The sequence below is a fragment of the Chlamydotis macqueenii genome, chromosome 1 (genome assembly GCF_036417535.1).
Source record: "Chlamydotis macqueenii isolate bChlMac1 chromosome 1, bChlMac1.mat, whole genome shotgun sequence".
Taxonomy (NCBI): domain Eukaryota; kingdom Metazoa; phylum Chordata; class Aves; order Otidiformes; family Otididae; genus Chlamydotis; species Chlamydotis macqueenii.
This window is the reverse complement of record NC_141556.1, coordinates 185394492-185408603: the sequence shown is the minus strand read 5'-3', so window position 1 is coordinate 185408603 and position 14112 is coordinate 185394492. Positions and strand designations below refer to the sequence as shown.

At 41.2% G+C, this 14112-nt stretch overlaps 1 protein-coding gene across 2 annotated transcripts in view; it reads right to left on the bottom strand.

The window, feature by feature from the left end:
- Positions 1 to 8280: 8280 nt before the first annotated feature.
- The window catches only part of ITM2B (integral membrane protein 2B), a 28662-nt gene continuing 22830 nt past the window's right edge, over positions 8281 to 14112 (bottom strand). For both annotated transcript variants that reach the window (XM_086771853.1, XM_086771852.1), the window contains exons 5-6: positions 10258 to 10408; positions 8281 to 8996 (exon numbers count right to left, since the gene is read on the bottom strand). In XM_086771853.1, coding sequence (XP_086627979.1) covers positions 8908 to 8996; positions 10258 to 10408 — 240 coding nt within the window. In that variant the 3' untranslated portion in view covers positions 8281 to 8907. The remainder of the gene's footprint in view (positions 8997 to 10257; positions 10409 to 14112) is intronic.

The following is a 14112-nucleotide window of genomic DNA, read 5'->3' as shown; positions in this document are numbered from 1 at the left end:
CTGCGTCACCGCGAGCCCCGCGCCGTCACTTCCGGACCGGCTGCCGCTCCTCCGCCCCACCCGCCGGCAAGGAGCGGCGGCCGCGTCTCCCCCACCCCCCCCCCCCAAGCACAAACCGGCTGAGCGCGTCCCCGAACCCGGAAGGAGACGCTGCCCGCGCCAGCGTCTCAGCCAATGAACGCGCTCCTTTCTCCCCGCTAGCCAATAGGAACCGGCTCTGCTTCGCACGTCCCGGCAACGGGAGCGAGGGCGCGCCCCGCGGCGCGAGGCGCCCTGAGGTAGCGGCGTGATGGCGGCCGGGCCTCACCGCCGGCGGGTACCGGTGAGAGACAACAGTTCTATGGAATTTTCCGTTAGGCAAGGACAATGGGTATCGGGTGAAACAGGATCTGGTTGGAGCAAGCCAGGGTACTGTGTGTAAACAATGCGTGCCGTGCTTGCCACCATACCCATCAAGAAGAACGGAAGGACAGACAAAAAAGAAACGTCCTGCCCCGGAAGGTGCAGAAAGCTGGGTGATTGCCAAAGGAACGTGAAGTCAGCAAGGATCTGCAGTAACGGGGGGAAAGGTAGAGATGGCGGGGGGGATCACAACCGCCGACTCAATTCAAGACCTAGAAAACTCTCCCCCCACACCTGTAAGGAGCACGAGCGGCAATTTACAGAGCAAACGAGGCTGATTTAGCTGCCTGGTGACAGACAGAATGGTCATTACTAACCAATGAGCATAAAGTTAGGCAGGTTCTTACTAATCATATCACAAGACAAATTATGTTGTTTCTTTTGGAATTGCGGCCTAGCACCCCATCCCTGTGCAGACGTTAAATAAATAAATAAATGAATAACTTCCTCTGCTCTGTGTAAGATCGGCATACTGCACACTGGGCAAACGATCCCAGCTTTGGGACAACACTGGGGCAGCTGCCCCATGCCCAGTGATGTCTCCCACCCTCCTAGACTTGATTTCACAGCTGAAGTGAGTCAAAGCTGAGGATGCAGCAAGGGAAGGAGCAACAGCATCCGGCTATCTCAGCCGTAGATGGCAGGTGACAGAGAAAGGATGTCTTGGCGAGGAGGTCAATGCTGCTTCCTCCCAGAATGAGCACTTGTAGCCTGAGCATTAAGAGATCCTCCAGGGTCCTTCAGTCACTCCAGAGACACTCAGCTAGCTGTTTCTGACACTTCAGGTACTCAACAAGTGGAAGGCAGTCGACACATCGGCATGGGAAGAACCGTAGACATACACATAAAAATAAATAACTACAGATGTAGAGCAGGACAGAAATTACAAATGACTCTCTCTCAATCTGACATTCATCCGAGTCCTAACTAAAATACTACTTTTAACACTGTGCATTACAGTTACATTTAATGTAGGAAATTCTCCAGGCTTTGGGCATTTTCTGGATTTTAAGCCAATGAGATTCAAATCCCCAGTGCCGTGATTCACAGATCTTAAAAATCCACTCTGTTGTCTGCAATCACATATCTGCATTTAGAAGGCAGATGAGTGCTGCAAATTAGCACATTTCCTTTCAGATTTTTATGATGACAACTTGTTAGAAAAAGCAAAATGCATGTATGTAAGGACTCTTAATACATGCACATATTTATCACTCATCTGTAAAGCAACTAATTTTAGTGAGATTGCAGTCAAAGTTCTGGATTTAAAGAAAAAAACCATGAGTACAACTATTGTATACAATAAAATTTTGCCAGTAGTTTTAAGATTCACACATTTTATTAATTTGTTCGAGCTTTTTCTTTATATTCATTAACTTATTTTAAAATAGGAGAACAGTCTTTTTCTGGTTTATAATGAGAATTAAACCAATTACAGTAAAGTGAATACAGAACAAATGGAATTTCTGAGGCAAAATAAGGTACATAAATGCCAAATGAAATGTTTGAATTGTAGATTGTAGGGGGATTTAGACATTCCTTATTATGATTCCAGTAAAACTGTCACAGTAATTTTACCCTGTTTCTAAGCGTATTTAAAATACTTCTTCTAATCAGGTGATAGCAGATGCTGTGGAAGGTTCAGAGTCTAAGACTGCATGTCGTCTAGAGTTGAACCACAGACAGCTAGGCAGATCTACCAGCTTGGAAAAATAAACTAAAACCCTAAACCACAGATGACTCCATTGCCCTCTCCTCACAGCTGGCTTTAAGAGCATGGAAGAATTTAAAATGAGAGCAAAGCATCTCAGAAAACTTGGTCGGACCCAGTGGAGACCCTCCCAGCTGTCAGCAAGAAGGAAACACACCCTCCTGGGCAGCTTCCCTCACAGCTGCTTTAACATGCTTTTAGAGTCAGGCCCTAGATCATCCAAATGGTAGGCAAATAATTCGTGTTGCTCTCATAGCCCCCTGTGCGTTAGTGCTCCGGGAACACCATAGCCTTTTAAAGAGTCAACAACCAGCCTCAGTGTGAATGCTAATTTTCTAGAATTGTTGGTATGCCAAGCACCTTCTCAAGTCGAATTTTATGCACATTTTCATCAAGCAAGGCACTTAGGGCTCCCCTCCATAAGCAGGTACAACCGAAATATAATCTCAGAATGCTTTGCGTTACAACTGGAGGGAGAAGAAGGGACGCAGCAGATGAATTGAGGTACAATAACCTTTAATCCTCCATCCCAGAGCCTCAGATGTAGTAACTACATCTAAACTGCAGTAAAAGGACTTAACATGGATGTATGTACTCCCAAAGAAAGGCACATGGATGTGTAAAACCGTATGTAAATTGCTGCGCTTCCCCCCCCCCCGCCCCATTGTTAGATACACAGATTTGAATGTTTTGATCCTGTATTTTTAAACATTTTCTTTTAAATGGAGCCTTTGGGCTTTTGGAATAAAATGACAAAGGAAAGAAGAAAAACAGCTCTTAGTGGGAATAAAAAAGAAACAAAGGAAACACTGCAAGGTCAAATAAAGTATTAACGATAGTTTCTCATCTGACCTGACAAAATCTCTATTCTAAACATCTTGCTACAACAGCTTTTAAAGTGTAGGTCATAGACAGATGGCAGCCTGTGAAACATTGCCCAGTCAAGCAGTCCTGACTCATTGTTTCCAGCTGCTACACAATCTTAAGTAATTTTATTATCTTAATTTTTTTTCACTTAAAACTGTTGCTATAGTTTTATGGTAATTGTTGGTGGGAATAGAAGTCATGCTTTCATTGCAGATGAAACCAAGCCTCTTTATTTTGACTCTTACTGCTCAGATATGATAGAAGGTTGCTACTTTTTTTAGTTTTTGTAAAAATGAAATATTTGTGATGGGGAAACCTGATTTAAGTGCACCTCATGGTCTACCAAGACTAGCTGCTTGTTCCTACTTTATCACAGACCTCTACCACCTTAGTTACAATTATAATAAAATCAGTTCTTCTGGAGATGCATGACAGAAATGTATACACTAAAACCACTACATTGGGAGCTTCTGGGTTTTAGTCCAAGCACTAAATATTGGCAGAATTTTTGCTTTAATAAAGCCCATAGACTGTAAAATTCATGGATTATACAAATGTCTGCCCCAAATCACACCCCATTTCCCTGCCTGTAACAAGCAGAATCGACCAGGGAGTGGGCATAGCCTCTCCCAGCCAGCCTTTGCTGTGCACGGACATCCCTTGCACTGTGCAGCAGCCACCAGCTCCCCCATCATCAGCATCACCTGGAGCTCAGCTGTCCCTTTTAACGCCCCAGCACAACTGCTAGCTGGAGCAAGGAGGTGATGGACCTGTCCCAGCAGGCTAGCTTCTCTCCAGCTGCTGCCTTATGAGCCCCAGGCTTTACGAAGGACTTCTCTGGACCTTCTAGAGCAACTTCACTGACGGTTCCGCTTCAGGAGTGCCTCAGCAACACTAAGGCCGTGGTTTGAACCAGGCCTCTTCTGCACTCCAGCATGACCTCCCCTGGTAATGCTGCCTTGCAATTGTGCTGCCATCAGCTCTGCCCTTGAAGATGGAAATGGTTTAGGGCTGTGATGGGGTAAAGCTGGCTGGTTGTACCTGTTGTTGGTGAGCCTGGCCTCTAATATCATTGTATCCTACATAAAGACCCCATTCAAAATATGAAGGATATAAACCATTTCTAAAAGTATTCCTATAGTGATGTAATATCCATAGGGATCATGACAAACCTCAGCTCATTTCTCTCTAAACAGAGAGCTATTTGTTAGATGTTGCCTCCTCTAACAGTTCAAAGCCTCTCTCTATATATACACATTATTAATAAAAAGAATATTTTCACTCTACATTTAAACACATCTGTGACTTGTTCTTCTCAGAGCATTATGTAGTGTGCTGCTGGGCTCTCAGATACTGCAGTGATAAGTTTAAGGCAGGAATCTTTATCAATAAAGTGTCTGACCAAATTCTTAGTGGGATCTGAAAGGACACGATGACTTATTGCTGCTGGATGGAGAATTGTCTGCTCGTATGTGATGCCTATATGAAAAATCTAAACCCATGCCATTACACAGGTGCTTCTAGTTCTCACCCTTTGAGATTGGTTTAGAGAGGTTTTGTATTATCAGAATATTTAGACTTGATTTTTTTTCTCTTTTTAGTGAGATAATTTTATTTTTCTATTTATAGAAAAATCCTAAGTACTTATAACTGTATAAAGACCTTATACATTGCGTGTTCTTTATAAGTGAAAATGTCTGTCAGAGTTGTGTCTATTTTACAGATTTGTTCTGGCATTGAGGACCAGAGTACTAAAAAATAAAATCCCTGACAGATGCAATTTATCAGATTAAGCCCTAGGGCAAGTGCAATTCCAGCAGAAAAAAAAAAAAAAACAAAAAACTAATCGTTCCTGGTACAGCTTTCCTTGCTTATGGAAGGTGTCCAGACACTGGTATAAAACATGTCTCTGCATGCACCGCTGCATCACCCTACGTGTTTTGTCATGCAGGTACTGTCCTGTGTGTCCCCAGCAGGCAAAGCGCTTCTAACCCCTGACACATTCTACCCCTGGGGTGTGCAGGGCGTCCTGCTTCCCCTCTGTGAGGCAGTTCATTTTGGTTGATACTGCCAACTGGTAATGAAATAAAGGTCAGAAAAAAAACCACAGCCCTCTTGTTGCTTGCCAATTATACAGCCACATTAATGACCCCGTTGTGATCCCTTCCTTCCCATCCTGCTCAGTCCCAGGTTCTGCTTCCTCTGACCTCATGAGAAAGCGTGTTCCGGCACGGGCAACACCCTGTCCTGCTGCTGGCGGTCTCCCCAGTGAGGATGTTTCCCATGCCTCCTCTTCCAAGATTTCCTAAGCCCACAAGAAGCAGAATACATTCTACTAGTAGCAGGTCTCAGGAATTAAATGAATTTTAACTGACAACCTGTAAACCAATTGAAAATTACCAACCGTAGCCTATAGTGAACAGACAGGAATTTGTCTGGATTAAATCTACCTGTGATCTTGTTTTTTTTTTCTTTTTGTTAAGAGTGCGCCTTGGATGATGAAATTTTTCACCAAGCAGCTGTGAGAGATCAACACAAGCCCCTCCACCAAATAAACACGGTGGCATAGGATAGTGGCACTTCTTTGATTTTGGTACTTCAGTGACAAAGTGTGTCTCAGCATTAGGATTCATTTTCTGTCTTACGAGGAGTTTTAAAAATATTTGCAAAGATAACTGTCCAATGAGGTCATTTTTATTCTAACCCTTTTCTGGAATTCATTGAGCTAGAAATGTGGTTTTCTACAGTATAGCACAGCTATGTTTGTTTATTATGCTCTTTTGTTTACTTAAAAACTAAAAAAGGAAAAAAAGCCCAAGCAGCTCCTAGAGCTATTTTTTTTTTCCAGAGATTTGTGTCCCATGCCTCATCAACTTTGTCTAAGAAAGCAGAAGTTCCAATGGGAGCTTTTCCTGCACTCAGAATGTTTTAGGTCACCTTCCCATACAAACTGCCGGGCATTTAGTAAGACATGAGCACACACTGGGAGATTTCCCTCAGCATACACAGGTTTCTCCCTTCTTCCCAATTATTTTCACACTACTGATAGAAATAAATTTTGCTCCACCCTCCAACAGGCTCAGAAGTTGTTAGGGACAGAGGCATGCAGCATGGTCATACAAACCTCCTGTCTATAAGAACAAATCTATTTCTCACCCCTCCACAACAGCCACATTTGCTGGTGTCTCCGTTAAAGGACATACCATAGATCACAAAGTTTCCTACTGAGTTTTATTTTGAAAATAAGTTAAGGATGATGCGAGGCTTACTTAAAAATTAACAAGTTTCATGTTTAACTTACGGAAAATAGGAACGGTACACTCATGAAAATAAGTAGGAAACGTTTAAAAGTACTTCAGCATGAATCTCGTGTCACACAAGGCTCCAAAGAACGCACGAGTAACCCTGTCCTGATGTACGTTTGACCTTTATTGCAAGCACACAATTGCAACATCCTGAATGTCCGCAGCTGAACTTTTCCCAGCAGGTTTTCCAGTTTGTTTACATCTATACAGAACTGTAGCTAAGTAAATACAATTTATACATGAGCATCTAACCTATATCTAAGTGAGGCTTTATTTGATGTTCATGACAGCGATGTACCATCAAGAATGGATTTTAAAAGTCCAGCTTTCGGAAAGTGACAATTAGACTTTTCATTTTATAGATAATGCTCCTACACTAAGACTAAATTGTAAATTAAGCCAAATGTAGATGAGTTTTTAAAAATGTTATTGTGTATTTAAGAAACTTCCTCTGAAACAAATTATTTTATCTCAATCCAAACATTCACAATAGCAGGAAGCTGGATGATAGCATGTTTACAACTGTATAATAGCTCCAAAACCAGTAAAGCATCCTCCCACCTATATTAAGAAAAGACTCTTTAATAGATGAAAAATAAGATTAGTCCAAAGCCTCCTGACTGAAGTTGCTAAGCCACCATCCATCATACTTGAGAAATTGTAGTAGTTCAGTGAGGTTCCCACTGACTGGAAAAGGGAAAACATAACCCCCATTTTTCAAATGGGAAAAAAGGAAGACCTGGGGAACTACAAGCCAGTCTCATCTCTGTGCCTGGCAAGGTCATGGCGCAGATTCTCCTGGAAACCGTGCTAAGGCACAAGGAATACAAGGAGGTGATTGGTCACAGCCAACACGGCTTCACTAAGGGCAAATCGTGCCTGACCAATTTGGTTGCTTTTACAATGGGGTTTAGTGTTGGTGGATAAGGGACAACCAATTGATGTCATCTACCTGGACTTGTGCAAAGCATTTGACACTGTCCCGTACAACATCCTTGTCTCTAAACTGGAGAGCTATGGATTTGACAGATGGACAACTTGGTAGATAAGGAATTAGCTGGATGGCCGCACTCTCCTATGAGGACAGGCTGAGAGAGTTCAGGTTGTTCAGTGTGGAGTAGAGAAGGCTCCGGCGAGACCTTATTGCAGCCTTTCAATACTTAAAGGGGGTTTATAAGAAAGACAAGGACAAGCTTTTTAGCAAGGCCTGTTGTGATAGGACAAGGGGTAGTGGTTTTAAACTAAAAAAGGGTAGATTCAGACTAGCTATAAGAAAGAAATTTTTTACACTGAGGGTGGTGGAACACTGGAACAGGTTGCCCAGAGAGGTGGTGGATGCCCCGTCCCTGAAAACATTCAAGGCCAGGTTGGATGGGGCTCTGAGCAACCTGGTCTGCTTGGAGATGTCCCTGGTCCTTGCAGGGGGGCTGGACTAGAGGACCTTTACAGACCACTTCCAACCCAAATCATTCTATGATTCTAAAGGCATTTTTAAGTGTAAATGGCACGATACAGAAGGGTATTAGTGATATTTGAGCTCGCTCCAGACTAACTGACATAGCTCAATGGCACAGGCTGACAGAAATTGAACAAAGGGGAATGCAAAGTCCTGCATGAACGCTCCAGGTTGTCAGCTGGGTCAGCCTGACTCACGGCACGGTCTAGGTTATGTACATCATTTGTCAAATACTCAGGACAGGGATTTCGGATATTAACAACACGTTAAGTCAGCTTTGGATCTCCATTGTATGCATTGTGGAAATACCAACCCAGAGTTTAAGCAAGCAGCACAATATTGCCTTTAAATGAAAAAAAAGAACAGAAAAACATGCTTCTTTGTTCATATTTCATTTCTCAGCCATCACCTATTCTGTTTTATCCTCTTACTTTAAAAAATAGCTCTGCAGGTAAAAAGCATTAATTTTAACTTTAAATTTAACTGTAAATCACCCCCCCCCAGTAATAGCAAAAGAAAACACAAGACTTTTAGACAAACAGGTTTATAAGATTTATTTTCCATTGCACATACATGGATTATATACAAGTTAGTAACATAAGTTACTTCTTAATTTTCTAAAAGAGATTGTTACAGCAAACACTTGCCATTTTAAAACATCAAGTCAGAAATCAATCTAAAAAGGTAAATATGACAATATTTTAAAAACAAAACAAATTGCACTTTGTTAGGGAGAGTCAAATACAGGTTTGTCTATATGCTGTAACAAACTATATAGCAGGTAATATTACAGTTAGAAGTAGCTCTTGCAGTCCCTTTGTACATTAATAATTCTTTTCAATTTTACTTAATTAAAAACTGGTGGATATTTCAAAGACCTTCTCTTCTTCCTAGTATTCAGGATTCATCACATGAAATGCACTAGCAACTAAGTCTTTATACAATTGCTATTCAAATATAAGAACACCACATCAGAAAATAAGGAAAAAACTAAAATGTATTGATTTTACATGTATCATGAGATGAGAAGTATGGAAGGTGTTCAGCAATAAAGCCCTGTCCACTACTTACATAAAAGAAGATTTTAAAAAATAATCACTGCACACAATACAAAGGGTGGGGTCATACTGTAGTTTTTAAGTCTCCTGTAACAGTAATATTCCTCATTACTGTTCACAGATGAGTGTTTCCATAGCAAACCTGTTCTCGAAGTGTCGAATCTTTCGGCAATTGACGGCTTCACGTTTCTGAATTCCTGTTTGTATTAGCGCAGAAGAAAGGAGGGTAAACAGAAGAGGGGATGAGGTGCATCAGAGACTTAATAGTTTTACATTTATTATAATAAGATGTCACCAGAAGCCCCCTCTCAGAGGAGACCCACGCAGGCACACATTCATATGCTGACAATCTATAAGCAGGCAATGATCCTGAAGGTGTGGTGAACCAAATCGCAGTACTGGTTTAGTCAAAACCAACCTGCCAAAACCTCCCACTGGCTAGTTTGAACCCAGATCAGTTCCCAAACTCCCTCTCTGTGCATTTGTAAAAATGGTTGTGGGGACATCAGAGAGGGAACAACAAAGGAATAAACTGCTATCGGCAAAAAAGAGTGGATTAGTAGTGTTTAAACAACAATATCTGGGAATCAGAGAAATAATTTAACCAAATTTTAGTCAAACTAATGCTCACTGCCAGCCTATGCTTGTAATTTATTACCACAGGATCAACATACTGAATTTTGAAATGGATTTTGCTATTAAGACCTTTTCATTTTTAAACATTGTTCTAAATTATTTTTGTAAAATGTTATTTCTTTTCCTTGTTTACCCAAGCAGCCAGGTCCAACAATACGACTAAAGCAATTAAACTGCTTCAGTGTGCACTTGCACATCACATAGAGTTTAACATAAAAAAAAAAAAAAGCAAGTCTGAGTAAAATCTGAGTGAAATTTTTAAGGTAGTGCTTAATAGCTTGTGAAGACTCTTCCAAATTATGTTTTTCAAACATTTTCCATTAAGGAGTACCAAGCACTACAGTTCTGCTGTGAAGACAACTCTTAATTTCACTGATACAAACAGGAAGATGTGGAGTAATTTACAGATGGCTTTAATGACAAGAAGAACCTGCAATTCTGTACTTGGACTACAAGGCTATGGCTTCTCATATATTTAAGGGGGTTTTTTTGTTTTGGGTTGGGGGAGAGTGGGTGAAGAACCAAGATTAAAGAAAAGCATCAATGAAAGCCTGAAGCACAGAGAAGGTACCCATGCATACACACACATTTCAGCAGCTCCTAGCCCACTGGGGCCTTGAGCACTACTGCACAATCAAACAACTTATTTCCATACCTACACAGAAAACATCAGATGTACTTAAGCCCACAGAGCCGCTTACTGCAATAAGTAACCCTTGCGTTAATAAAAGTCATTCCTTTCAACACAATCAAGCCTATTTATTGAACTCAAGTGGCACTGAACTTTCTGCCAACACAAAAGCTCACAGGAGGAACATTTACCTTTCATGGCTTCTTTGCGTTGTAGTTTATAGGTTTCCTTGCCACGGCAGAGGCGGTAAATAAAGAATCCCAGCTGATCCACATTTTCAATGCGATCAGTAACAATCATCTGCTCATGAATCAAATATGACTGAGGCAAATATGTTCCAGCCTGTTGAACAAAAATACAACAAAAATGTCAAAAATGTCAAAAGCCATCTCTTTCACGGTGTAAGTACGCAAGAAACACTTTGCACTGTTTCTTTAACACGGCTGTGACATGTTCTTTGAATTATTTCAAAATATGTATTACTCACTGAATTTTATTCTAAATGTGCAAACATGACTGCACTGCACTACAGAAATACATAACAATTATATTCAAAAAGGTCACAAAACTTCCACTGATGCATACGTCCTGCTACAGACGTCAGTTTTCAGCAGAGAAGAAACGTTTCCTTCCAGGAGCACCCACTGTCACGGATCAGTCCTGCAAAGTTTTCACTTAATTAACAACAGCCCAACGGACCTCAGTGGGAGCCACTCCCACACAGGAGCTGGCAGAAGCACGCTCTACACGCAGCATGCTCTACATACTCTTGCTGATGAAGCACACCGGCTGTGGTATACTCCAGCTGCAGTCCAGAGGGTTTGGGAAGCCTTGAACATATTCATAGCGTAGGTCACAACTCAAGCCAAATGCAAGACGAGAGCGTCTAGCCTCGTTAAGTTATAATGGCAACTCCCACAATTGTTTAAATGGAAAAGTATTAGAAAGCCATGGTAGCATATTAGGTGTTTTGAGGAAATACACTTAAAGAGAAGAGCTGGGACAACCCGTAAAGGCTTCCCAAGCCTTTTCTACTTCCTTCAGTGTTACTTTGCCACAGTGGAAATGACACAGGAATCTGGCTGTGTGCACACCTCACTGTACACAACTGAAGATGCACATACTTCGCTGTCAGCCGATTTCCTAATACTGCCACTGGTAAATAATCATCAGCTTTTTTTTAAATATTACTTCATTTAAGAAATCCTGTTCGTGTGATTCTTATTTACGGCAGTAAAGAAGGTGTTGCTTGCTTCTAAAAATAAAATGATCATTTATTATGGAAACAAATTCAGCTTCTGTGGCAAAAGATAACAATGTTTTTTATTGACAATAAACAACTTGAAATTTCCATTGCAAAACAAGACTGTCTTTTCAGTCCAAGTGACATGTTGAGAAAAAGCGGATTAAATGCTATTCTTTTTAGCAAAGAAAGAAAGAACTGGATTAAATTAACTTTAAATTACAAAAATTTTCTTCAGCACACACTATGAGGAAAACAACAGCATTTTTTTTTTAAATAAGAGCTTAGAAAACTTCACACTAACGAATTATCCCACTCATTATTTGGTAATTAAATCACTGTAAATTACTGTATCTTAACCCCTGGTCTCTTGATTTTCAGGAGAGCGCCCCGAGGGAGCCCCAGAACAAAGCAGCAGCGCAGGGCACCAGCAGAGTGGGCAGCGGTGCTGAGGACTTGGGGCAGCCTGCAAGGACACTCCTGGGCCCATGCCCTCCAAACCACAGAACCTCCCAGGATCTCCTGGATCTCCCTCAAACTTGGCCTTCTCAGCCCTCCTGGGGGGCGCAGGAGGAGGGAGAGCTCAGTGCAGGAATCTACTCTGCTAAGCTGCTGCAGGAGCAATAACCCAGCACTGAGACCCAGCACAGCCACAAATGTCATTATCTCTGCGAGGTCCTATGCGTTGCACACAGTTAAAACTGGCCAGTTGTCTCAACAACGGGAACAAGGTAGATGAACAAATATACCTGAGTTTTGGCCTTGCTTCTCAAGGAAAGGAGGCCTTTCACTGTCTGCATATGCAAGTAAACTGTATCAATATATAGAAATGTGGTTCTTTAAGCTAAAATGATGGCTTTTCTTAAAAAAAACAAAACAGCCTAGACCACCTCTATTTTCATAAAATGCCCTCTGCATGTATTCAGAGCTCATTTTAATTAACTGAGCACTTTAATTTCCTAATTTTTTTCCTTGTGCAACCAGTGTGACTGCAGGACAGTGAAGAGAAATTTACTCACTTTGTACATCTGCAGAATGGTTTCACAAATTTCAGTTACAAAACATTCAGCCTGATTTTCTGAGACATCAAATGCCCACAGCTTTTTGTTAATACAATGAGAATTAAACAGATGTCTCATAAAATTAGGGCAGTCACTGTTGGGGACAATGATCAAAACAATTTGCTTTTGCACAGATTTTCAATTAAATGCATGATGTCTGGTTATCTTCTTAGTTGTAAACCAAGCGTATTTGATTGAGAATCAATGACAATCTAGGGAATTAACAGATTTTAATAGTGGAATTTATGTGAACTAGAAATGGAAACAAAACAGCATACACAAAGTAAAAAAATATGAGGTCACTGAGTTTTACAGACACCATCTCATCCTTACGTACAGGAAATGAAAGTGTAGTTAAATAGCCAGTCTCGAAACAGACAGCAAAAAAGCAGCAGAGGACTTACTTGTGAAGTCATTTTTCACATGAAATTTATTTATATACACAAACCACTCAGAAATGGCTGAAATGCTCCCTGGAGTCCTAACCCCAAAGCCTTGTTTGAAAGATGCAAACCCAAAGATGATATTAACATTTCTAAAGTTACAAAGGTCCACTGAAACAAAAATTTAAAACACCCTCCCCAAATTTTACACACAAGTTAGCTTATCAGCTTTCATCCCCGCTCTGAGAGATTTGCTGCTCTGTAAAGAAATAAGCAGTCTGAAAACCAGGGTAAATACTATTTGAATCTGCATTAAAAGCATACCTATGTAAGAGCTCAAAAACAAAAAAAAAGAGAAAGCTGATTCATACCCCATTAGATTATGTACTTTGGCCTCCTCAATTTCACAGGCCATCACGTTTCATTCAGTTACTACTACTAACAGAACAGTGTGTCCCCATGGTGGTGACAAGCCAGCCAGCACCAGCACCAGCACCACAGGCCCGGCAGTAGCATTCAATTATCAAACCCTGCTGGGAAGCGATTAGGAGTTGCCACAACACGATACTGAAAACTCATGTTGAGTTGTTCAGCGATTGTGATATCTCAGTCCTTTCCACAGTCCTTGTTTTTAAGGACAATGAATCTTGTTCTGACAGTCTGGTGCTTGCAGAACCAGGAATCTGGCTATATAAAAACCCCTCTTGCTTAAATGGGCTTTGCTAATCACACAGTCCAAATCCTGATCACTCCTACAAAACCTCCCTGGAAACTGGAAGATCCGTCTTAAGGCTGCTGGAAGCAGCCTTGAACTCGCATCCAGTGCTAGTCAATCACACATAGTGCCACATCTAATTTCCCTGAGCACACACAGCAGATCCAACACACCTCATGTACATCACTCTCAAGCCACTGGATCAGTTCAACGAGGGCACCAACCCTAGGGACCTATGCTTTAAATAATGCCCACGTTAAAAGGATTTCTCAGTCTATCTGCTTTAAGCCTCTCAGCTAACCAGTCTTAGTCCAGCGCATGAATGCCTTATGGGAACTTTAGTCACAGTGGATTATAAATTAAAATCCACACAGACTACTATCAAAGAGTCCAGGTACACCACATCTACACGTTTTGTCAGTCAAATCTGTAGCATCTAAGAATGAAATCAGGTTTGTTTGTCTTCCTCTGAATTAATAATTCCTTCATGACTGTAGTTAATTAACTAAGAAGGTTTTTGACTTTTTCTTCTCTCTTTGCGAAGTTCTAACACATGCACCTTATATGAATGCCAGAGTTCGAGGGGGTGGGGGGGAATTCTCCTTGCTCTCTGTCTTAAGAAAAAATTAGTTACAATTTAACTG